The 23,271-nt window shown below is 40.2% G+C and overlaps 3 protein-coding genes across 11 annotated transcripts; all 3 read right to left on the bottom strand.

The window, feature by feature from the left end:
• Nucleotides 1-60: 60 nt before the first annotated feature.
• Nucleotides 61-9,086, bottom strand: aftphb (aftiphilin b). Of its 7 annotated transcripts, XR_010915036.1 has the most exons (9): nucleotides 8,928-9,084; nucleotides 5,899-7,448; nucleotides 5,522-5,691; nucleotides 5,236-5,362; nucleotides 4,850-4,906; nucleotides 4,471-4,593; nucleotides 4,316-4,376; nucleotides 653-1,095; nucleotides 61-514 (listed from the first exon to the last, which is right to left on the bottom strand). XR_010915036.1 is itself a non-coding variant. In XM_067513502.1 (8 exons), exons 2-8 carry the CDS (start codon nucleotides 7,411-7,413, stop codon nucleotides 3,106-3,108), a joined length of 2,160 nt encoding a protein of 719 aa, XP_067369603.1. In that variant the 5' UTR covers nucleotides 7,414-7,448; nucleotides 8,885-9,086; the 3' UTR covers nucleotides 2,474-3,105. The 7 variants fall into 7 exon arrangements, 5 of the variants coding, with proteins under 5 accessions (XP_067369603.1, XP_067369597.1, XP_067369612.1 ...); XM_067513502.1 differs by lacking the exons at nucleotides 61-514; nucleotides 653-1,095 and adding an exon at nucleotides 2,474-3,212 and having other exon boundaries at nucleotides 8,885-9,086; XM_067513496.1 differs by lacking the exons at nucleotides 61-514; nucleotides 653-1,095 and adding an exon at nucleotides 2,474-3,212.
• Nucleotides 9,087-10,519: 1,433 nt separating this feature from the next.
• LOC137131754 (zinc finger protein 501-like) lies at nucleotides 10,520-13,060 on the bottom strand. Its single transcript, XM_067513484.1, has 2 exons — nucleotides 12,677-13,060; nucleotides 10,520-11,757 (listed from the first exon to the last, which is right to left on the bottom strand). Exons 1-2 carry the CDS (start codon nucleotides 12,864-12,866, stop codon nucleotides 10,916-10,918), a joined length of 1,032 nt encoding a protein of 343 aa, XP_067369585.1. The 5' UTR covers nucleotides 12,867-13,060; the 3' UTR covers nucleotides 10,520-10,915.
• A 1,147-nt stretch (nucleotides 13,061-14,207) lies between these two features.
• LOC137131741 (galectin-related protein-like) lies at nucleotides 14,208-22,903 on the bottom strand. Of its 3 annotated transcripts, none has more exons than XM_067513466.1 (5): nucleotides 22,411-22,903; nucleotides 21,813-21,905; nucleotides 21,635-21,723; nucleotides 20,778-20,964; nucleotides 14,208-18,672 (listed from the first exon to the last, which is right to left on the bottom strand). In XM_067513466.1, exons 1-5 carry the CDS (start codon nucleotides 22,441-22,443, stop codon nucleotides 18,529-18,531), a joined length of 546 nt encoding a protein of 181 aa, XP_067369567.1. In that variant the 5' UTR covers nucleotides 22,444-22,903; the 3' UTR covers nucleotides 14,208-18,528. The 3 variants fall into 3 exon arrangements, with proteins under 3 accessions (XP_067369567.1, XP_067369575.1, XP_067369555.1); XM_067513474.1 differs by having other exon boundaries at nucleotides 21,813-21,896; nucleotides 22,411-22,901; XM_067513454.1 differs by lacking the exon at nucleotides 22,411-22,903 and adding an exon at nucleotides 22,021-22,306 and having other exon boundaries at nucleotides 21,813-21,896.
• Nucleotides 22,904-23,271: the final 368 nt, after the last annotated feature.

Below are 23,271 nucleotides of genomic sequence, written 5' to 3'. Positions count from 1 at the left end.
CAAATACATCTAAGATCCTGGTCGGTCCGTGTAATGCAATGTAATTCAGTTCAATTCAGTTTTTATTTAAAACGCAGGCAGCTATAAAACTAGTGTGTACATTGTTTTGAGTCTCTATTTTTCAGGTCTACGAAAACTCAAGTAAAAGCACTGCTAAAATGACAAAAAGTATAGTGTCACCAAATTGTATTGAACTACAAAAGACGGCTACTCCACTGAGAAATATTTCTCAACCCGACTGAATGTATTTAAATTTTAGTGAATCAAATAATTTGATAACAGGAATATACAAGGTACCTTCACCAGTTCCTCATAAAAAAGGTTTCTGCAAAAATCAGCAAAAAAAAAAGTTCAGCATGAATGTTTGAAGACAATAACTCACTCTGCACTAAAAACATTGGGTGCAAGAATGTTTGGGAACATAAGGATCTTGGCCTTCATGAAGGACAGGTCAGGAAGTCCATTGACCACCCTGCCAGCTTCTGCATTCAGCTCATCATCCTGCTGAAGATTCCTGATAAAACACACACACACACATTTTAATAAAACTAAAGTACATACAATAGTCATGCAGATGCTAAATTATTAAAAGGGTGAGAGAATCTTGCATTTGAGCTTTATATTTGTGTATGGATGTCAGCCCTGAGCTTACCTGGCTTAAATTGCTGGTACTGATTGCAGTGGAAATCAGGCAATTCAAAGTGTCCTCTAGATGGCAGCTGTTAGTGATGGTTTCCAGTTTGCTGATGCTCAGCTCATATAACTCAAGGTCAACTCCTTTACATGTAAATGTGCATAACAAACACATTTACAAAACAGCCAAAGCCCACACTGAGAACTTAAATGGTGCTGTGGTGCCTGCTCCATCTTTGGAGAAATGACCTGGTGGTGGGCTGATGCTTTGGGTGCTGCTGCTGTTGCTGGATCTGCTGTCCTCCTCAGGACCAAAATAATCCAGGTTGAGAGCAGAGCACTCCGTATTAGCAATGGAAAGTAGAGGGTAAGGGATGGTGCTGGGTGAGAGGGGGCGGACAAGCTTAGGTTCTTATTCATAAAAGGATCTTCCTCTGATTGATATTTCTCCTTCTACTAAGACTGTAGAGGCAGAAAGGGTACAAGAGATACAGAAAGGAAATTTGTCAAAGCAACTTCTTCTTACATTCAGCAGGTCAATGAAACATAAGTCACATGGTATTAACATTACTAACATTATAAGTGCTCTAAAGAGCCCCTGAATGTCACTGCAATTTCTTTCCAGCAAATTTTCCTGGGAAAATTTGGGAGGAAATGCCGAATAATTACAGTTAATTAAGATATCGCTGAAGTCGGCGCTGAAGTATAATATATTAAAATTGATTACCTGCAAACCCTCTTAAATAATATTAAATAATTGTAATGCTGAAACGTTCACATGGCCCCCTGTGGCTGAACATTAGAAGCTGAACCACTAGAGGTTAAAAAAAAATTTTCAGTTGTTACAGTAAATTGGTGTTTAAGTTGCTTTGCGTTCTCTGCACTGCACTTATATACTTGCAATAAACTAAATTTTAAAAATGTCAATACCTGGGACCTAGACCACCCAAAATGCACCTTGATTGTAATACTAGTAATAACTAGCGTTGCCTCAAATCATTGGCCTCTAGCAGGGATAATAACAAGAAGACTTCAGAGGTCTGGCTCACTTTTATTAGTATACACCTACAATTTATTTTACGTTTCAAATTTCTAGTCATCAGAGGCAATTTATCAGATTCCAGAGAGCTCCCCCTGGAGCTCCAAGAGTTCATACATTTATTTCCCACATTTGCAGTGATGTCTAAAATCTGAATTCCACAAATCTAATTTGTCTAAATGTTAGATGTCAGTTATCCAGTAACTTCCACATCCCAAGCTACACTGACAGTGACAAAAAGTACATTATCTATATAATGGAGGGCTCAGCAATTTCTAGACAGTCTAAACACAAAACTAAAAGTGACAGTCTGAATACTTCTACTTGGCATTTGACTACAGAGAAAGAGTTGCAGGAAGAGAGAAAAAAACAAAACAGAAATGATCAGCTTATTTATTTCAGTATAGTATAAGTCTTTATTCCAGTGCATTGAATCTGTGTTTGAGCACAAAAACTAAATAAATAAATAAATAAGAAAAGAAAGAAATTAACTAAAGTATTCCTTCAACACACTCTATGTCCAAAGATAATTTTCCATTAGAAAATTAAGTAAACCAAGAAAAGGATTGCTGGCATAAAGGCACAACTCATGATGAAATCATGTAGTAGTAGTAACAGTAGTTATTAACATAGATGGTCAGGTATGATTTTTGGGTATGACTGATCAGGTATGATTTTTGTGAAGTAATTTGAAATAAATACTCATCAATCCCATTCAGCATGCTCATACATATACTTTACTGGAAACAGTAATGACGGCCCTGGCTTTCCTCAGTGTCCGGCTTTGACACATAATCATCACAGACAATAAATATCATCCCTAAAGCTTTTAGGCAATGATTTAAGATATAAATATAACAGCTGACCAACACATTTTACAACATAGTTTTACAAAAGGTTTGTTCTTTTTTTTTTTGTGCCAGACAACGCTTGATTTTAGTTTTAATGGGTTTCTATGTAAATGCATCTTGATCTTTTTGCACTTTGACCTTTTGACCTTGTTCCACAGAGAATACACTGCCCCCTGCTGTTCATACTGTATAACTGAAACACCCTCAGTATTTATGACATTTTTATTTAATTTCATTACTGAGGATTTGTCTTGTTTGAGTTGTAATTTCAATGGATCGAGAGTGAAAAAGTCAGAACTGAACTAAGCAATGTTGTCAAAAATGGAAACAGAGCAGGAAAAAAATTGCTTTCTCAAACCAGGAGGTTGCTGTTGAATCTACAGCCGCTTGATGGGGTGGAGGAGTGTAAGCGTAGGTACATGAAGTGAAGTGCAACTATGCAGCCTCATAAAACATTAAAACCACCAATAGGTTGCAGCTAATTAGTGCATATGTTAGTTTTACCCCAGCTTCACGCTAATTTGGGGCACGGCTGTAGCTCAGTTGGTAAGGCAGTTGACCATGGACCACAGGGTCAGTGGTTCAATCCCCACTCCTGGCTACAAGTTGAAGTGTCCTTGGGCAAGACACTGAACCCCAAGTTGCTCCCGGTGGGTCAGGTGAGCACCTTGCATGGCAGCCACCGCCATCTGTGTGTGAATGGGTGAATGGGAAGCAACATTGTAAAGCGCTTTGGATAAAAGCGCTATATAAGCGACTATTTACCAAGTTTAACGATGTTTTTCTGTATCAAATCCAAGTCTAATTAAATAAAAGTCTTACAGTTTTTCCTGAGCAAAGTTGTTACCTGTTATTTACCTTTCACATCGTCTCGTTTTTGTTTTTATCTTTAGCTAGGTTGTGTGAGAACTCAAGGCACAATGAAACCCTTAACTAAGAATGTTGTCAAGTCCGTTGTCAAAAGGTAAAAACACTTCAATGTCAAAGCAAAAATTAAATAAATCTGTTGGATTTAATGGTTAGATATGTTATAAATCTTTAAATTGGGCAACAATTACACCCATTAATACTTGAGTTGAAGCAATCAATAAATAAAACCAAAATGGATAGATACCTCAGTGAAATAAACTTCAGTTTTCGTTTTTGTGTTGTGTAAAGACAAATACTTTCCTGTTTAGCAGCACATTAACAATGAGCACAATTCTTTTGCTTAGCGTCTTTTTTTCAGTAGTCTTTACAATACTGTTCAGTAGCCTCAACCCTCATCAGGTATAACTATTCCCCGTACTTTTTCTCCCCAAAAAAACTGGGCCTGAAAAATACTGATATACATTCTGTCAGTAAAGGTCAAAATGAGACACTAAAGTAACTGAAAAGAAGAAAAAAAAAAGTTAGTATAGTGTTTCCTCTGCAACAGTTCTAAAACAATTGTAAATGATTTCTATTATTTGTATTATTTTTGAGTTAGTTGGCATTTTTATGACTGAAAAAGTAACTTGCCTGAATAAAGTAAACATTAATGAAAACATAATTTCTTGATATTGGGTCTAACTTTGAATTTTGTACTTTTTAAATCTTTTTTTCACAAAAAGCTTTGGTGATGCTCTGCTGTGTGAACAGAACGGAAACAAGGTGTAAATGTGTAAAAGAAGCAGACACACCCTTGAGGAAGTGTAGAGGAGCCCGGAGGAAACTCTCAAAACATTTGGCTTATTAGAAAAAGCAGTCTAAGGGAAATGGTCGGTAGTCTACTTCCGACCCCAGAAGTGAGGAGCTCGGCGAGGGGACATACCATCCTGAGAGCTGCTAAGGCCATGGCTGCTCCAGTCCAGCTGGTTGGAAGGGAGCGCCTCCTGCAGAAAGTGAAGTTAACAACATATTATCTTGATGTGTTTTTGTGTTATACTCCGGTCTAATAAATTAATTTAACCAAACAGATCACATTACCTGAATCAAATCTGTTGAGGGGTCCTTCATGTCCTGCGGCCCTGGAGATGTTTGTGCTGTGACTGCTGTGTTTCGTGGAGAACTGACAGCCAGCACAGAGTCTTTGGTGGGCACTTGCACTCCCTTTTGATAAGGCACACAACAAAGAAATGTTAACAACAGTGGAAACACTGGATAGAGATTCTTTAAAGAGCAACAGTGTCAACTGAAAGCATCTTTGTATAGTAATGAAGCTATCATATCCACTGCTGCATTCGCACAGTATTAACAGTGACAGTAACAGTTTGGTTCACTTTTTTTTTTAGCTCAGCCATAGTGGCTATTCCTAGTGAATAAGACCTTGACTCCCGCTAAGCTTTAGAGATTACAGTTGACTCACCAGGTCAGATGCAAAAGCAGGGACAGCCACTGGCTGCTTCTTCATGCCGACGAACCCCTTTAAGAAGTCAAAAACAAATAAAACCACGTTGTTAGGACACATCAAATTTTTCAGTATAAATGAGTTAAGGTAATGGAGTGTTAAACTTGGCTGCAGCTGCTGGGAGTTTAGCATTAGCATTCTTTTTATGTAAATTGAGTGCGCGAGTATAATGATGTCAGTGTTACTGGAAACCAGCAGGGGTGTGACAGACGTCATCTAGCGCTTCTTCACTTCAGCATACTGAGAGTCAAATGTGTTGATCTGTTAGTAAAGTAAAATTTACTTTTGTTACCGGTCGAGATGCTGCTTACATCACTGATATAAATTTGTTTTGTCAAACTCACAATGTTCCTTGTGTCCACACCAAGGCACCTGAGCAGAGTCCTGTTCGCGTGGGAGTCTCCCCACTGAAACTTAAGACCAAGTGAACTGTGAATATCCTCGTGTGGCCACCACATGCCCTGCTTCATCCTTGATTACAGCATGGTGAGAAAAAAAAACAATGATCAGTGGTACTACTGGCGACAGTTGATACTTGTTATGTATTAATACATTTAATTTAACAATCAACAGGAGTAAAATGTCAAACATCACCATCATTATCGTCCGAATGGTATGAAGTACCCTCACCATTGAGCACTGCTGCATTCTGGTTTCTCTTCCTTCTCACTGTCAGGAGGGTGCTGGGTGTGAAGCAGAGTGTCAAGGCTCAGCAACTTCTCCTCACTATCCACAGCTGGGACCACTCTGTCTGGGAAACTGGCCTTGAGGAGCTGCTGGATGCGGCAGGACAGTGGAGGCTGAGCAGAAAAAAGGAACAAAAATACCCATTTTTTACTGACTGCAAGCTTTTATTGTTGTAAAGGAAATGCATAAATAGTAGTTCATAGCAAGCCTTGCAAAAGAAATTCTCAACATATTGCCAAAGAATATGCTTTCACTGTGACTACTGTATAGTGTAACTGTATAATGTACACAATTATCATCAAAAGCAACACATCTCCCACCTGACAGCTGTTACCCCCAAAAGCACCATATTGTTCTGCCCAGTCCTGCTCCTGCTCAGTATCCCCACCAGTAGGCAGACTGCTGACTTGCTCTCTGAAGTGTGTCCACGTTTTTGCCTCCTGCTGTGCCCTGTGATCTTTGAATTCTGCCCACAACCCATCTCCATCCTCCTGCTTGGGAGCTGAGCAGAAATCTGAAAAGCTGTCACTCGGTGGGAGGCTCCCTAAACACAGCACCTTCACATCGGCTGTTTTGACATGTTCTTGGTCCCTGTAATGCTCATAATGACTATCATTAAAGTCTAAAAATTCATCTTCATTATTGGCCACCAAATGTGACTGAACTCCACAAATGTTGGAGGTAGCAGGAGTTTCCTGAGTTGCTGATTGGCTGCATTTCTGTTTTTCTGTTTGTCTGAGAGTTGCTATGCTGTATGTGAAAAAAGAGTCAGAATGTCTGCAGTTTTCCTGCTCTTCTTCCTCATCATCAGTCTTGTCCCAATCAGACTGATTCTCTTGAGAAGTAAGAGATGAAACATTTGGATCCAAGTCTGCAGAAATGCCCTCAAATGACAAATCATCACAAAAGGACGCAAGGTCCTCTGAAGCAGACTCATATACACTGAATGTTTGGGGAACATTAGAGATGCTCTTCTCTTCCTCTGACTCAGCATCCTCCTGTGCCTCAGATATTTGTAAAGAACTACAAACTGGAGAATGTCCACTATCCCTCCAACTATCTCTAGGCTTGCCTTCACCCTCCTCCCAATGATTAGGGTCTGCAGGTTGAACACCTAAAGCTGCTGGAGCTTCCTGAGGGTGATGGTGATCCTGAGGTGGTTGCTCAAGTGCTGTATCTCTTTTGTCACAGTGCTTGACCTCAGTGCAAATCTTTCCATTTGCTCTGTCTGCACAATGAGATTTTGGTTCGGAGTCCATAATAACCTCCTGTCCTGGATCACAGATTTGCTTAACTAAGTTTGTCCCTTCCACTCTGCCATCCCACTGCTCTGTGCTTCTTATGGGAGTGAAGCCACAGCACCAGGGGTGTGCTGCCTGCTCTGTGAACACTGTGAAATCACCAAACCCCGTTTTCTCCATGGGAGAGCAAGTACCCATTAGAGAAAAACTATAGTGGGTACCAGAGGTGTGGTCTCTTTCAGCATATCCATTGGTGAGATGCAAAGATTGTTCAGCATTACAGTCTTGCTCTTCCATGTTTATCTGGCCCATGTGGGACCCTGAGCTCACCGTGGATGCAGGTTGGGATTGTTCAACTGGGTGATTAAAGCAGTAGTAGGGTGTAGCTGGCTTTGTTGCAAGAGAAGACTGTGTGAGCCTTAATGGTGGTTCAATAAAATCAGCAAACCCAAGTGGTGAGCAGGGGACTACAGCAGAACGCCCCGTGAAGTCCCCAAATTCGTCCAGCTCCGATCCCACCTCTTTCTCCTCCTCACCATCATCATCCAGCAGAGGTGGGGAGGAGGGATGTAAGGGCATGATGTCTGGCTCCATGGTTTCTCCAAGGAATACGTGAAGGACTCATGCACCTGGGAAAGGAAGTAAATAAAACAGGACAAAGAGAAACATAAACAATGGTAACTAGATTTTAGTCTTTTCTAAGATTCTCAGTGTGTCAGAAGAGAGATGCCGCTACCAAAAAGGATTAAGCTTGTTTTTGGACTCTTATCCATGGTGTTTTTCTGTCAGACCAGAACTACAATGTTGATACTAGCACTTGACATTTCTGCAGAAGGAACGAAAGCAGCTAATCAGTATTCTCAATGAGGCAAAGACACTGAGATACCAAGGGATTTGTTTATTATAATACTCCATTTGTAACATTGTTAGATTAGTTGTCTTTCTGTTTAAGGCTCGGTTTGGCAATTTCTTTTCTATTATCACTTTTAAGGCAGTTAATGTATCGGTGCCAGATTGAATTTCAGATATGCTCTGTCTGAAATATCTGGCTATTCAGGTACCATTACAGCAAAAATATCTTGGATGGAATCTTAACTGAGTGAGTATGTCCTTTCTGTTGTTTTTCAGCTTCACAAAATGTGGGGATAAACCTTTTGGTTATACACAGTAAATGATATATTTGAATTTGGAATTGTTATATGGACAAGCGAAGCAATTTTAATAACTAAATTTACGCCATAGTGGCTATGGGAATTTGATAAATGGCTTATTTAGCGACAAGGCACTTACTAATGGTTTTTGGTCGAACTCCCTCAGAATTGTAAAAGTGTAGGAACCTGCACGATTCACCCACGTGATTGCGCCACAATAATTTGAAATAAAAATGGTCCTTTTAAATATAATTCCTTAAAGGTTAACATTTAATTCAGCCTAATACCACCTCTTTCCCGCTACTTCTGGTACAGTGGGAAAAATGTCTAGTACCTGCTTAAATCAGTAAACCGACACGTGAAACATAGCTTTGTGCTACTTCGTAAGTCAGACAGTCCAAAACAGCTCTACGCTTGACCAACCCTTTTAAGGTTAAGGATTGGCGTCTGTAGTTGCTAAACCTGAGTATTCTAACGTTACAAAATGTGGCTTTCAATATAATTACTTGGCTTTGTGAATGGTCTTGTAGAGCCGAAAGAACCATAGATATCCTGCCATTTTCTCCAGGATCCTTATCCTGGACAGACAGCTGTCATGCCCTGACAGAAGCAGCTGGGTGTAAGAAATATTTAAATATGACCGTAAGCCCTAATATACTGTAAATGCAAAGGTAGCTAATTGCAAATAATATTTTCTTGTTATTACTTTTTTTTAAAGATAAGGACAGTTCATAGCAAACATAACTAGCTGCATCCCAAATTGCACTGCGCTCTCTTGGTACAACACAGCCGCTGATTACCGTTAGCTAAGATTCCCGCAGCTAGCCAGCTAGCTAGTGGCCAGTGCGCTAACTAGCTAACTATCCTTAAATAGCAACCAAACACTAGTGACATAGTGAATTGCGCTCACTGACCGAACTTCGACATATCAACACAATGCCCCGGCCCTTTATTTACCAGCAGTCATTCACTTTGCCTTCTCGTCACTTCTTTGTCGGCGGTGCAGCCTTGTTCTCCAGCATCCCTCAACATACTTCCCCGCAGCTGTTGTAAAAAAGATCGAGAGGTCCCACTACGTCGTTTCCACGATCCGCGATTGCTCAATACGAAGAACAGTTTAGACAATCACTGGGGTATACATTTTGTGATCAGAGTGAGTCATCCTGTAACTAAACGATCTTTGTTGCTGTCCAAAGATGTGCGGTGAACATTCAAGATTCAAGATGCAACAACTTTATTGACACAATATCGAAATTGTGTTGCCTTGTTATAGCTGCTCTCCACGTGAAGAGTAGAAAGAAACGAAAAAGATCTTTCACCAAACCAAGACACTACACAAACGCAAACTACTGATCAATAAGTAAGAAAAAACCTAGCTAGAGGATTAAAAGATTACCGAAATGCCCATTGTGATAGAAATGTTCCCTCTTGGAAGAATTGTAGACAGAACTCAGGGTGATCAACCATCTCAGTTTAATACATGCCGGCATGGAAAAAACAAATACCATCCCTTTCACAGAAGGGGAATGAGTTGGACAGTTTAATGGCCACTGGGTGAGAGGATGTCCTGTGTTGTTCTGTGGAGCACTTGACTCTGCTCAGTCTCTGGCTGAAAGTGCTCCTCTGTGCAGCCAGCACGCAGTGGAGTGGATAGGAGGGATTCTCCAACATGCAAAGTACTGGAAGCCTATTGGTCCACCTTACACTTCATGAAGTTGAAAAAGTATGTTTTTTTACCAGCCAGACTGCTTCTCTTTCCTCAGCTTTATTGTATATTCTGTAAATAGTGTTACTCCTCACTGTCACTACCTTGTACATAGCTGTAAATAGTATTGAAGCTCTAGGGTTGAACTGCCACCTTCATTCGACTGTTTTCATGTTAGGGAGGTAGGGTTAGTGACTGTCTTTTTGTTTGTTTGTTTGTTCCTAGAGGCTAGTTAGCACTTTCTTTGGCAAATAGCCTTTTTTGTTTGTTGTTTTGGCCTTGGTTCACAATGAGTTACAGTGCTTCATGTTTGTATGACATTTTCTTAGTTGTAGAAAATACATTTTGTTCTTATTTGCAAACATTTGGATCCTGGATTTTGGACCAGGGAGGGAACAGCCTTGTTTCCTTTTATGTCGTACCCCTACTGCCTAGACAGGGCATAACACACCTAGAAACCTGGTCCTTGCATATTAAGATGAAATAGTTATGTCAACACAGTAAATATAAAATTTATGCCAAAGATTAAGGCCTTTTGTTTGCTATTCATTTTCATTATTATGATGTATGAGTTGAGTATTATGATGTATGATCTGGGCTTGGGGCTTCCCTTTGAAGTCAGTGTTAATATTTCTTCTTTAAAAGACACTCATAATGTGCCCAGACAGATCAAAAATGAAGAAAGTGAAAGGATTTGTCTCAAATTTTACACCTGTTATAAGCATCTAGTTTATTCTGCACATCAATAGTTAAAGTGACTTTTATTAAGTACTAGTAGTCACAGTATATGCCATTCTCTACTGCTATCAGCACTATTAACAGACACCTCTGTGGTTATTTACAAGGTAATATCAATATGGCTGTCTCTGTTGTCTGGTATGGTTGTGGCTTATCATTGAAGGACACACACGGCTGTTTTGCTGCAGAGAAATCATTTATAGACAAGTAAAATTGCAGGCATTGTTTTAATACAACAGTCTTGACCAAGAAAATCAAAAAGGATGAACATCCAACAATGGCGCACTGAGATTAAAGGGCTTTTGCCAAAATCTGGTTTACATTTATGACAAGTTAACACCTTTTTGGCCTGTAATGTTAGATGAAGTTCAAATGCATTAAAGTGATTGCCATATTTGACATTATAAAGTGTTGGTGTGGCATGCTTAGAGTTTGTGTTTTCTTCTGTTATAATTGGGAAACATTTTAAAATGTCTATTTATTTTATAAGCAACAGATTAGGCTAGGCTAAGCTGTCAGAAGTGTTGTAGGCTGCTGATGCAATAGTGTAAGGTTTCCTGGCTTTGTGGATGTTCATATGCACCCTCAGTTTCACAGCACTGTAAAACATTTTGCCACAGTCCAAACAGCGTAAGGAATTACCCACTGTGGAAGCTTTTGTGCCACATTTTTTCAGATGATAAGTACTCGCAACCATATTGCAACACATACTGCAAAAGTAAGGCTTTTCCCCAGTGTGTATCCTCAAGTGCACATTGAGATTTGAACTTTGTGTAAATAGTTTTTCACAGAAATTACACCTGTATGGCTTTTCGTTTGTGTGTGTTCTCATATGCAGTTTCATATGTTCTCTACGAGGAAACTCCTTGTCACATTCGGAGCATTTAAAGGCCTTCCTTCCCGAGTGAATCTTATCCACGTGTCTGATAAGAGCAGAGTATGTTTCAAACTGCATGTGACAGAAACGGCAATGTTTTTTGTTTTTCTCAGAAAATTGCCTCTTAATTCTGCGCTTCTGCTCAACAAAAGAAGTGCCGCCATGACTCAGACCACAAGAGGGTGAACCTGAACCACCAGTTCCATTCCATTCTTTGTTACTGCCCAATGTCAAAGTTATACTGCGGAAAGTTGGGGACAGTTGGCAGTTTGTCCGAGTTGTTTTTTCGGATTCATCAAGTCTTACATCTACATTGTCTGAAGAATACGCCTCCAGCTCTGGGGCAATACAAAGATCAACCTTCTCCTTTTTGATTGCCTGAGAGTCATGGGTCTCATTTTCCTCCTCATTGGGAAGCTGATCTTGCTGCTGCAAAAGGGAAGCTTTCTCAGGCACTGACTGGAGATCTACAGTAAAAGACAGAGAAAGGACAGGCCACAACTTGTTTAAGGCCAAACCAGTACTATCTAAAATATTTTGCATAGTAGTAAAAGTTCCAAAACAAATGAGGGGTGTCTTTATCACCTTCATTTAATAATAGTAATCTTCACAATTTTAATAATTAGTGTAGTAACTTGCTGGTAACATCATCAGTCTACAAACTTGTTGCTCTCATATTTGTAATGAGGTACGCCAAAAATAAATACATATTTTTACTACTGTACATTTTATCCAGCTTTCATGCCTCACTTATCACCCTTGTAGGTAGATGTATGACCATACAGCTGTGCACAGGATTCCAACCTATTAAGAACTTTATTAGTGTATGTGCATGTATTAGTGTATGCAAGTCAGTGGCAGAGGAAGTGTTAATTTTCCTTGTTAAAGAAAACGTAGAAGTACAAGAAACAGTATAATACTCCATTTCAAGAACTGGAATTGCAAGAAGCAAACAGCTCATATCTTAAACAGGGTTGAGCAGCAGATATGAGAGTGTGTGTATTACGACGAACAAGCAGCAGATATGAGAGTGTGTGTATTACGACGAACAATCTGATCTAATCTTCAAAATGTTCCTGAAAATTACATGCATTATCAACCACTATGTACCTCTATTTATGGATTTTTCAATTACAGTGATTAATAATAATAAAAACTATTCGATACTGTACACTGACCCGTTAGATTACTGCCTTGTACTGTTCGACAACCTGCACATTATCGGAAATCAAACGGAAACAAACGGAATTTCTTCCCATGTGGTTGGGAGATAAAATGGGTGTTGAGGAGTCGAATTGGCTTGTGAAGCAGTTGGGTGCTAGTGTGATCTTCACCCATCCCAACCGTCTAGCTAGAGGCTAACGTTACCTTCACTGTGATACAAACCTGTGCTGAATCTAAATAATGATACTTCGGGGTTTAAAACAGTCAGCTGCTTGATCATCAGTTTCAGTTCAGCAACTTCTCTTTGGGAGCGGATGATTTCATCCTGATATTCTGCTATCGTCTTTTCAACAAGTCCAAAGATTTCCTCGGCGGCCGCTGTCAGTCGTTCGTTGATAACCAGTCTGAGCATCTTCGTTCAGGGCATAAAAAACCTACTAACTCACGTTATTATTATTTATTATTATTATTATTATAAATGTGAAGCATTACACAGAATTACGTAATAATTTTAAGGGGTTACCGTTAAAGTCCTCTGAATACGTGAAAAACACACCACTAACGTAAACTACACCGGCAACACGTGATGGTGATGCTGATGCTGATTCTGAAGCTCTTCTTCGTCTTCTTCTCTGGAAGAAGACTTGGCTTAATATTAAAAATGCGCTAGATATAATTGCACCACCACCTCCTGCTGCCGTGATTGATTAACTGCAATACAGGTCAAAGCACTACTTCAAAATTTTTACTCAAAGTCAAATTTAAACATTTAACTAAGAATAAAAAGTTTCCACTCCCATAAGAAAATAGTGCATTGTAAGCTATGTAATGTTGATAACATACATGTCCTGGTCTAGCCCAGAGTTTTAAGGTAAATAGTATGGTTAAAAAAGTTGTACTAACTTAAAAAAAAAAAAAAAAAAAAAAAAAAGAGTCAAAAACAAAACAAAACAAACAAACAAAAAGCAGTTGCAATAGTGAGGTGTATTTTCAAAATTTTAACAAGGTTCTTAAATAAATAAAATTTGGTATCTGCAAAATGTAACTAGTACCTACAGCTGTTAAATGAATATAGAGCAATAATAGCACAATATTTTCTTCTGAAAATATTGTAAATATTCTTTGGGACTGCAGCAGCCAGAGGGACAGGAATCACCAAATGGACAGAGAGAAATTCATTCCACTAGACATCTACTTAAAAGCTGCATGACATTATTAAAACCGCCTCCCACAATATCAGAAAAAAAAAAAAAAAAACACTTTGGTTGGAACCTGAAAATGCTGTATGCGTAGCTAAAATCATGTGAGTGCTTGAAGTGAGTATACTTCGTAGACTCTTAGGTGGCTACAAGTTTGCTATAGTATCAGACTTATATGCAAAATGCTTACAGAACAAGAAAAAAAACTTATAGGACTGGTTCGTATTTTATCAAGGTTGTGCGAAATCAATTATTCAGTGATTAGTCACTTTTTAAATCACATCATGTTCGTTTCTATATTTACTAAGCTTAGAGGTTTTGATTGGTTCTTCCACCAGTTGTCAAGTTGCTGTTTAGAAACTGATCTATTCACATCTGTGAAGACCAGCAAAAAGAGGAATTTAATTTCATCTTTCTCAATCCCCTAAATGTCAGGCATTAAACACTAGGAGCAACCATCCACTTTTTCTTTCAGTGAGTATGTATAATAAGACAACCATCTCTTAGTTTGAACCACACACTGACATGGAATGACTGAAAAGAAACCAGAGCAGTCAAGTTCCAAGATGAGAAGTTTATTGGTTTGCAAAGTACCTGTTTTTACAAAAGCGTGAGGAGAAAGAACAAACCAGGGCCAACACAACAGTAGAATTTACAGTCTTCAACTACACACTGATCCAGTTTGTAATGAAATACAACAGCAGCAGGGTGTTTCTTAGAGTATTTTGGCTTTTAGTCTAAAGGTTCCAAGTGCAGACTCTCCTGCTTTGTTTGTGGCACACTTACATTTGCTCATCTGAAGGAAGGGGTGGGGGACGGGACAAAAAGCCATCAAAGAGCGAACATGAAAGACTTTCAGTTGATCAAAGATACAACAGCCAACACCCTGGTGATGCGCTTACAGCCTGGAAAAAAGAAAACTCATTAAAATGACAGTTAACCTTGTTTTGTCGTTAAAAAGAGATCAATGAGAGGACATCACTGGATCCAATACTCATTTCACACATGTCCTTTCGTCTTGCATGAAAGTACAGTCCCTAATATTTGTACATGTTAGAGCAGATAATCAAAAAACATTAAATATTATTGAAAGAAAACTTAAGATTACTTTATACAGTAAACAGCAATAATTCAGTAAGTTTTACACCCCCACCCCCTTCTGCTGGTTACACTGGAATAAATAAAATTATAACATGATCATTTTGCCACTTTACTTCCTAGAAGTCATGAAAAAAAAAAAAAAAAAGGTTTAGTCAGAAGTGTTCAAATCCTGTCCTAAGGCATTGCAAGGTGCAAAGAAAATAAAATGCAATGAAAATGAATCTGTCCTTTGAATGCATCAAACAGATCGTTAAAAACAAAAACACACACTTCATGTAAATACAAACTGGCCAAATATCTCAGTCTCTCATGTTTACAACATTGCCAGTTATTAGCTTACATGCTAAACATGTAGGTGAGGCCACCTTCATATATGTACATCTAAAGTATAAAGGCAGGGCCTCATAAAGACCTGGGTTAAATAAGCTGTTTCTGTTACTTGAGTTGCTCTGGATTTTTTAAATTATTAGTTTTTTATTGAATGTAGTGCAAATGTGTACTTCGCTGGGTGTGAGGAGAGGATCTAAATGAGATTATTGACAATATCTCCACGTGGCCTTATGTCAGATTACAATCAAAAAGAGAATCACATTCAGATTTTCGGTTGAGTTTGCAAAGGGTGGTAGAATAATTAAAACATGATTGCAAAAACTATTATTTGTCAAGATTGTAAAGAGATGTGGGATCATTAGGAGATTGGAAACTTGGACCTTTTGGAGGAAACAGATATACAGCAGGGTTTTTTTTGTTTTGTTTTTTTTAAAAAAAAAAAATGTTTACTGCAACACCAAGTTGTTTCGACACTTTTAAAGTGCAACAGTAGCAAATAAACAAGCACGAGTACCTCGCCAGCTTCTTATGTACCTGCAAAACATCCAGATGTGCAGAAGACCCATTGCGGGGGGAAAAAAAAAAAAAAAAAAAAAAAAAAAAAAAAAAACTCCCTGTGCCCTGCTGGAAAACCCACAACAGCCCCAACAAGAGTTTTGCTAATGCGCATACACACGCACTCAAACTCCAATTCCAGCCCTTTAATTCAGGAAGTCTTGACTAGATCATCTCCCTCCCCCATATTTCCTCGCAACAGCACTGCAGCTGTTGACATCAACTGCTGCCAGCTCAGCTCCATGTATAAGAGCTTAGGAGCCAAAAACATGAAACAGCATCACACCTAAACACACAGCTTGTTTCTACATCAATGACACGTGCTGCAAATTATGGTCCCACTCTTCACATGGGCAATATTAACATGTTATCACAGGAAACTGTACACTTACAAATGGATGGTCACTATAAATAGAAAGAACACAAAAACACACTGAACTCTCAACTGACCTATCATACCAAACTGTACTCATTTCCTGTTTGTCTAAAATTACTCAGTGCCTGCCAAGACAAAAACAAGGAACTCAGGAAGACCTCGTCCAAACAGCCAGGAGTAAGCAAACTCTGCTTTTTAACAGTCAGTGATGGACCAGCATCTTATTGCTACATTAAAAAGGAACTAGTACTCCGTGCATGCGTGTATAGAAGGCATTCCTTCTGTATTTTAAATAATCTGATGACACGTTAAAGTTTTTTTCTTTTCCAAAAGGCAGAAGGAACCTTCATTACTGGGAGTCTGCAATTAAGAGAGGGTCCTGCAGTGAAGCCAGCAAGACACGTCATGGCTTACTCCAAATTCTGAGGAGTAATAGGGTATGGGAAGAGTTTTGGGTGAAAATGACAAAGTTATGGTGATTCTTTGCAGCTATGATTACGCTTTGATTCACTGTGATGAGCTGTTCACAGATGATCTGACCCTCTGACCAATTGGGAAACAGCTGCAGGGGATTAGGAGCAGAATAAATTTATCTTTATTTATTAACATTTACAGGTCAGCCTTTATGCACTGTGTTATAAAGTGGAGAACTGATTACCAAAATAAAAATGCAGCTATATGAACATGAGACCACCAATTTTTTTTGCAACACAAAACTGTTTATGACTAGCTTCAGTTTCAAACTTGACAGAGCGTAGTGAGTGTTCAGTGTAAACAGAGCATCTTAAGACAGAACACGTTTATTACTGTTGCTTTGAAGATAATCCCTTCCCTCCCTATTATTGTGTATTTATTATAATTTCCTTTCAGCTTCAATGAAGAAAGAGTACTGCGCAGAATGGAATCATTGCTTGAGATTAAAAACGATGCGATAAAAACACAACAGGGTTTGTTTGAAAACCTGCTGGCTGCATAAAACAACAACGTAGCTGCTTTTTAACATCCATCTCCCTGTTTGGACCACACACTGACATGGAATGATTGAAGGAATAAACATACAACCGAGAACAGTACCAGCCATACCACCGAGACAAAAACATTAATAAGTTTGTGCATCACTATATCTTCTATGCTTCTACTGAAACAAATACTTTACATTCAAAATACCAACAGGATCTGATCATGCTTTCAAAACAAACTGACAGTCAATGCGACTTTAGTTTGCACTACAACAGCCAACAGCTGCACAGCACAGCTTGTTGTCTTTTGTATTAGTGTATTTTGATTCATTAAAAAAAAAAAATAAATAAAAAAAAAAAGGTCTACAGAGAGTGGTGTCCAATATGCAAAATAATTTCTCAACTCTCCTCACCCAAGAGAGTAGACAATTGTAAGTCTACTTCCAGGAGATTAGCTACAGTGATTCCTAACATGAGCGCAAACTACCAACACAGGCAGTGTACAGTATGGAACGCTTCCCGTTGCATCTTTTCATGATATAATCCTCATATTTGGGTATTTAGGTCGGTGAGACTGCAGCACGTCACCATGACAACTGGAATAAACCCAAGGGAAGGCAGGGCAGCACCCACGGAGATGGAGATACAGCAACACAGAAAACTGGGTGTAATACTCCACAATACTGATGAGATGCTTGGTTTAGCAGATAAATACAACTCCATGTAAGCTTTGAGCTGGGCTGAGTGAAATCACAAAGTAGTTACCAACCCTCAATATTTTGTTTTAAATCCATTTTATCTGATTTAAAAAAAAAAAAAAAAGGACCATTCCTTTGGGACTTGGACAAGGCTCAGAGAATCTAAACACAGCAGGTTTTTAAAGCACATACCGATCATAGTAAGATTTGTGTGATATCGGTTTTTAGCTTTATCGAACATGCATTTTCCAGCTTATCCAAGATTCTCTTTTTTTATACGAGTTGCATAATGTTATCCTTCAATTCAACAGACAACATTATATCAGTCACCAAATTAGTAGATTTCCTCACCTAAGAAAACTCTTTGCCTTACATTCACTGCTAAATGGCAGATAGTTTTCTTGAGCATCTAATAATGTGAGCCATCTTACCTTCCTTCCATAGTCCACAACTGCCTTCACCCAAAGGTAATACATGAATGCACTATTAATAATCTGTAAGATCCATGATCTGACAAAACTAGGGCTACAAGGAAAAATACTTGGAGCAAACACATTCATCAACAAAGCATCATTGTATGAGATCCAGGCTACATACACAAAGAAGGGAATGTAAGGAACAAAATACTCTTAACTTGTCACTGCTGAAGCCTTTTTCCAGTTGTTTTGCATGATAAGTTGTGGATGATGACGTAACAGGCGCATGTGCGTGGTTTGTAGTTGTGTTCTGTATGTGTGTGTGTGTGTGTGTGTGTGTGTGTGTGTGTGTGTGTGTGTGTGTGTGTGTGTGTGTCATCTGTGATGAAGTCCTTGTTTTACACGCGACTTGCAGAGCTGGAAGAGTTGGAGGGGGGAAGTTAACCGAGCTTGGTGATCTGTAGATCTCCTTGTATCCGCACTGTGTCGATGGAGGACAAAGATTTCACTTTGTGATAAAAGTCAAAGAGCTGGTGTCCATCCACGAATATCCGGAAACGCTGGTGTTCGCAGTGGATCTCAATCTGTGAGGAGGGAAAGAGAGAGCAGGGTAAAGAAAGGGAAGGTTGTAAGATTAGGCAATATTTTCAATGACATTTGTACTGGAGCATCACAATGCAATAAAAAGCACAAAGTAAAGTGCTTAAAGAAATACTTTGCCATTTTGGGAACAATACTTATTTGCATTCTTGGCGAGATTTATGAAAATATATGAAGCTACAGCCTACAGCCAGCTGGCGTAGGTTAGTGTAAAGACTGGAAACAGCTGTCCTGGCCCTTTAAACTCAAATTTAATCTGTTTACTGGCTCTATGCTAAATGACATCAGCTTCACAACATCCAGTGAGACATGACAAAAGGTCTCAATCTAAACAGCAGCAAAAAGGCAACCAATCTTCACCTTCGACCTGATTTTCTTTTTCAGTGAGCAGCCATCAATAATGAGCTGAAAGCAGCCAAAGTCCCAAGAAGAGCTAAAGAGCACAGCAGGTCTCATGATACTGTAAACCCTTTATGAAACCAGTGAATAATCCAGCTTTAATGTTTTTAAATTAAATTATTTTAGTTAGAAGATTTATTGTGCTGACATGTGCCACACCACCCAAACACTTATTGTCAAGATACAAGTTGGTGTGTGAACTCCCTGTGAACCTCAATAAGCCTATGCACCATTAAAATCCTTTTGTGAATAAAGGAAAACTCCGAGACTGACATGTAACGCGGTGAAGGACACAGCTGAGATATAAAAAAAAAATAAAAATAAAAAAATAAAAAATAAAAGAGAGAAAACTGCCATTTCCTGCGGCAGAACACCTCAATGAAAGGGTCACCAGAAAGGAGCTCTGAAACCGCTGCGCATCATGTGTCTGGTCCTCATGCTTCTGAATTCATGGAGAGATTGCTGGAAACAATCAGCACAACAGCCTTAATCTCCAGCTTTTGACAGAGTCATGATCGGGCAGAACCACAAACAATGACACTTTTTAATCAGAGGATGGATGGTGTGTAACCAGACGCAAGAAAAGACTGGAGCTACTGTGTCATGTCATTGTGCCATGGATTATTTAGCAGTTTAGCACAGAACTTTTTAAATGCTGGTTAGTTCACGTTTTACTGAAACGCCTCATATGTTTAGTCGAGCACCACATGTGCTATTCATGGCCACATTCAGAATTATTAGAGCAGAATGTGGCTTCTAACACAACCTCAAGCCGTATGACGGCTACAGTGCTCATCATGCATGGGCTCAAACCCCCCCTCATCTAGCATATACAACAACAGATTGTGCCCCAGACCACCGCGCTGGAAATGACCTGCATTTATTTTCCACAGATAAGTGGCCGGAAAAAGGTTTCCTGTTTTTGTGCTGCAAGAGCATTCGCAGCCGGGCACATCTTACTCTTAAATGCATCCAACTTCTGTATTCAAAGGCCAGCTCCCCAGTGCCACTGCAGAGTTGCACAAGCATATGATCAGTAGAGCTACTTAAATCAAGTCTTCAAATACCTGGTCAAACCACGTAGTTCTGTTTATCAGCTTCCTCAACCCGATCCTTCCCCTTCTCTCTTATGAATCATCTTTCTACCCCATCCCCACTCACCCATCCCTCAATCTTCTTCCACAGGCACACCTGGGAGATTGATCCCCCCACACTCCGTCTCCCATCATCCACCACCATCTCATTTCATTCAACCAGACTAACATTGGGTGAGACGTGGGGCACATCCTGGCCAGGTCTCTAGTCTATCTCAGAGAGAACTTGGGCCATTAATAGTCACCACTTACCTTAAAATGCATGTTTATTTCTACCAGGAAACTACACGCAGAAAGGCTGCAGCCAGCTGGTGGATTCAAAACGGGACCTTCTGATTGAGCACCAACCATTCCACTAGTAAATCACAAGTAAGTAAAAATAGAAATAACCTCATTTTGGTCATTCCTCTTCCGTGAATGCAACATTTTGATTACCAAAATATATACATTTATTTTGGAGATCTGGCAACTCTTTTCAGCAGTGCTTTACACTTGCTTTTAAGTCTGCTTTCAAAAGTTTCCATCCAATCCAGGTTGTAAAAACTCCACCAGATATGGGAAAACAGTAGGTTATGGATGCAAAAAGCAATCTTTACCCTAAAAGGCTGGTCTGGGATGAAGGGGAAGTAGGCAGTGGACGCCTCCTCCTCCGTCCACTTCCCAGAAACGCGGGCGCTGCGCAGGAACTGGCGGTCAGTGAAGCGGGCGGTGAGTTTCAGGGCCACATCATATGGAGGTTCCTCCTTCTCCGAGTCACGTCCACAGTTCAGACTCACATCAAAGCTGAGGTAAGAGGAAGAGGCGTGAGGATGAGAGAATCAGACAGGTTGCTTGTTGTAGGAGTCAAATATCTAATCCAGGATAAATCAGATGCATAATTCAGATGCTGCTGCTGTGTAAGAGCAAACCAATTATGTGCTAATTATAAAATAATCCCCTGCTGCTGATTTGAGTTCTCTCCACAAGCCCCCTTCACTGCAGCTGTTCTGTTCACTCACACACACAATTCTGCAAGTGTTTAGACGTGATTACAGTAACCACCTTTGGGGAAATGCAACAAAAGAAATTTGGTGCCTTGGAGCAGCTCCATAAGCTTGGACATTCACATGAACTTTGCCATGGATACTGGGCCAGATGCGGCTACTCAACATGATGAGGTCATGGGGAGATTTGACACAAGTTTCCATGTAGGGTAAAAACACACCCAAACAAATGTTCTTCACCCTGTTGTATGCCTCTGCTTATATATAAAAAGGGCCACCATTCTCTTCAGCCGCCCACACATTCCTCAGTGTGACATGAAGTGGCTCTACAAGTCTGACAGGCCTAAGAACAAAAAGCCAATCTTTAAAAGTCAGTCAGTCAGCATGCATAGGGCTGTTTTCAATGTGAGGAGATAAAGCTTTTGTGCCTGATAAGGGATGTGGACATGCATTGCTGAGTGTTATATTACCTTTCTGGCTCCAGGTCCACAATGCCCATTACTATGATCTTCTTTCCTGGTCGCATGCCGCCCCTGATGCGCCCGCTGAACGGCACAGTCTATTCAAAGCACATTGAATTCATTACGCACAGCAAGGAATGCGCATCAAATACTGTTACTCAGGAGAGCCTTAAGGCATTGTTCATACCAGGAGCCGTGATAAATCCTCTTTGTCAGGTGAGATGAGGCCGGGGTTCCCCAGCGAGTCGTTCAGATGATCATCTTCCACATTCTTCAACACCAGTGACAAAAAGACAAGAGGATGCACACTGTCATTCATCACTATAACGCGGGATAAAAGCGGAGTTTAAACCCCCAACATGCGATTGCAGGCCTGTTATTTAGTAAATACACACAGCGTGGCTTTGCGTGTTTCTTCCAAAGATGAAGAGACCGCAGAAGACCTGGCATTTTATCATTAATTGGCCTCATCCGCTGCAAATTGGTCATTGCGATGTAAATGCGCACATTAGGGGCAACCAGCTGGGCGGCCTGCGCGGAAGCACACCGCCGACACATTTCAGCACAAATGTATCTGGTCCCCCCCCCCCAATTTCCTCCCCAGCTACAGATGAAAGAGGAGTCGCCGCGCGCCGTGAATGCGCTGCGCACGGTGCTCCCCATTCACCGGATAATCGACATAACTGTGCGCAACAATCAACCCACAGACCAGTTTGCGAAGATAATAAATAGCAACACATCCGACCCACCCGCCCTGTTTCCCTCTGCAGCTCCAAAATACTCACTATTCCGTCCTTTTCCGTTGCCTGCACCGCCATCTTGAGCAGAATAGCATAGGATGCTTCTTATGAGAGCAGAGGCGGTCCTACCGGGGAGTGCGGTGTGTCAGCGTCGTGGCACTGACTCAGGAGGACTTATTCCTGTTTCTGCTCCTCTTCCAGGGTCTCCACGTCTGACTGAGCCTGACACACAGCGCAGGCACCTAGGAGGACATCCCCACTTCTCAGTCTGTCTGAAATGGGTGGATATGTGCTGACGTATGCTTTATAATAATTACAGACTACAAGCTTAATCCCCGTCTGTTGGAGAAGGCTAATCAGACAGATTTTCTTCAGCCCTTCACCCAATTAGGCAACGCGTTCTTTGGACTATTTGAGTTGCATTTCTAGTTAAGAACAACAATCCAAGAAATGGGTTTAATTGAATAACTGCTAATTTGTTGTATAGGCGCCAGGCTCCTGCAGAAACTGTGTCGTTTATTCACATTGGCTCTGGCCTTACTGACTAAAATGTCCACACTCAATACTTCTGAATGATTAAACAACATGTAGGTGTGTGATTTAATTTCCAGCTAAATATAAAACAGTGTCTGGCCAGTTGGGAGCCAGGAACATTAACTGCTTTTCTCTGAATGAAGTCGAAATTCACGTTCTCTCCCACCTATTGCATTGACTTGTGCACAAACACCACCCCCCTTCAATGTCTTTCTGTCTCTATGGGCTCATTCCTATGCATGCAAACCTCCCCCACGAGCTTCATCCAGCCTGTTTTATCTCCCCCCTTTTTGTGTAAACGGATCCATTCTGCCTCTCTGTGGCCTTTTGGAAGCATTACAAACCAGCTCTCATTTTAGGATGTATCCTCGT

This window comes from Channa argus, chromosome 1, assembly GCF_033026475.1.
Source record: "Channa argus isolate prfri chromosome 1, Channa argus male v1.0, whole genome shotgun sequence".
Classification (NCBI taxonomy): domain Eukaryota; kingdom Metazoa; phylum Chordata; class Actinopteri; order Anabantiformes; family Channidae; genus Channa; species Channa argus.
Note: the sequence above shows the minus strand (reverse complement) of the source record. Positions and strands in the feature narration are given on the sequence as shown.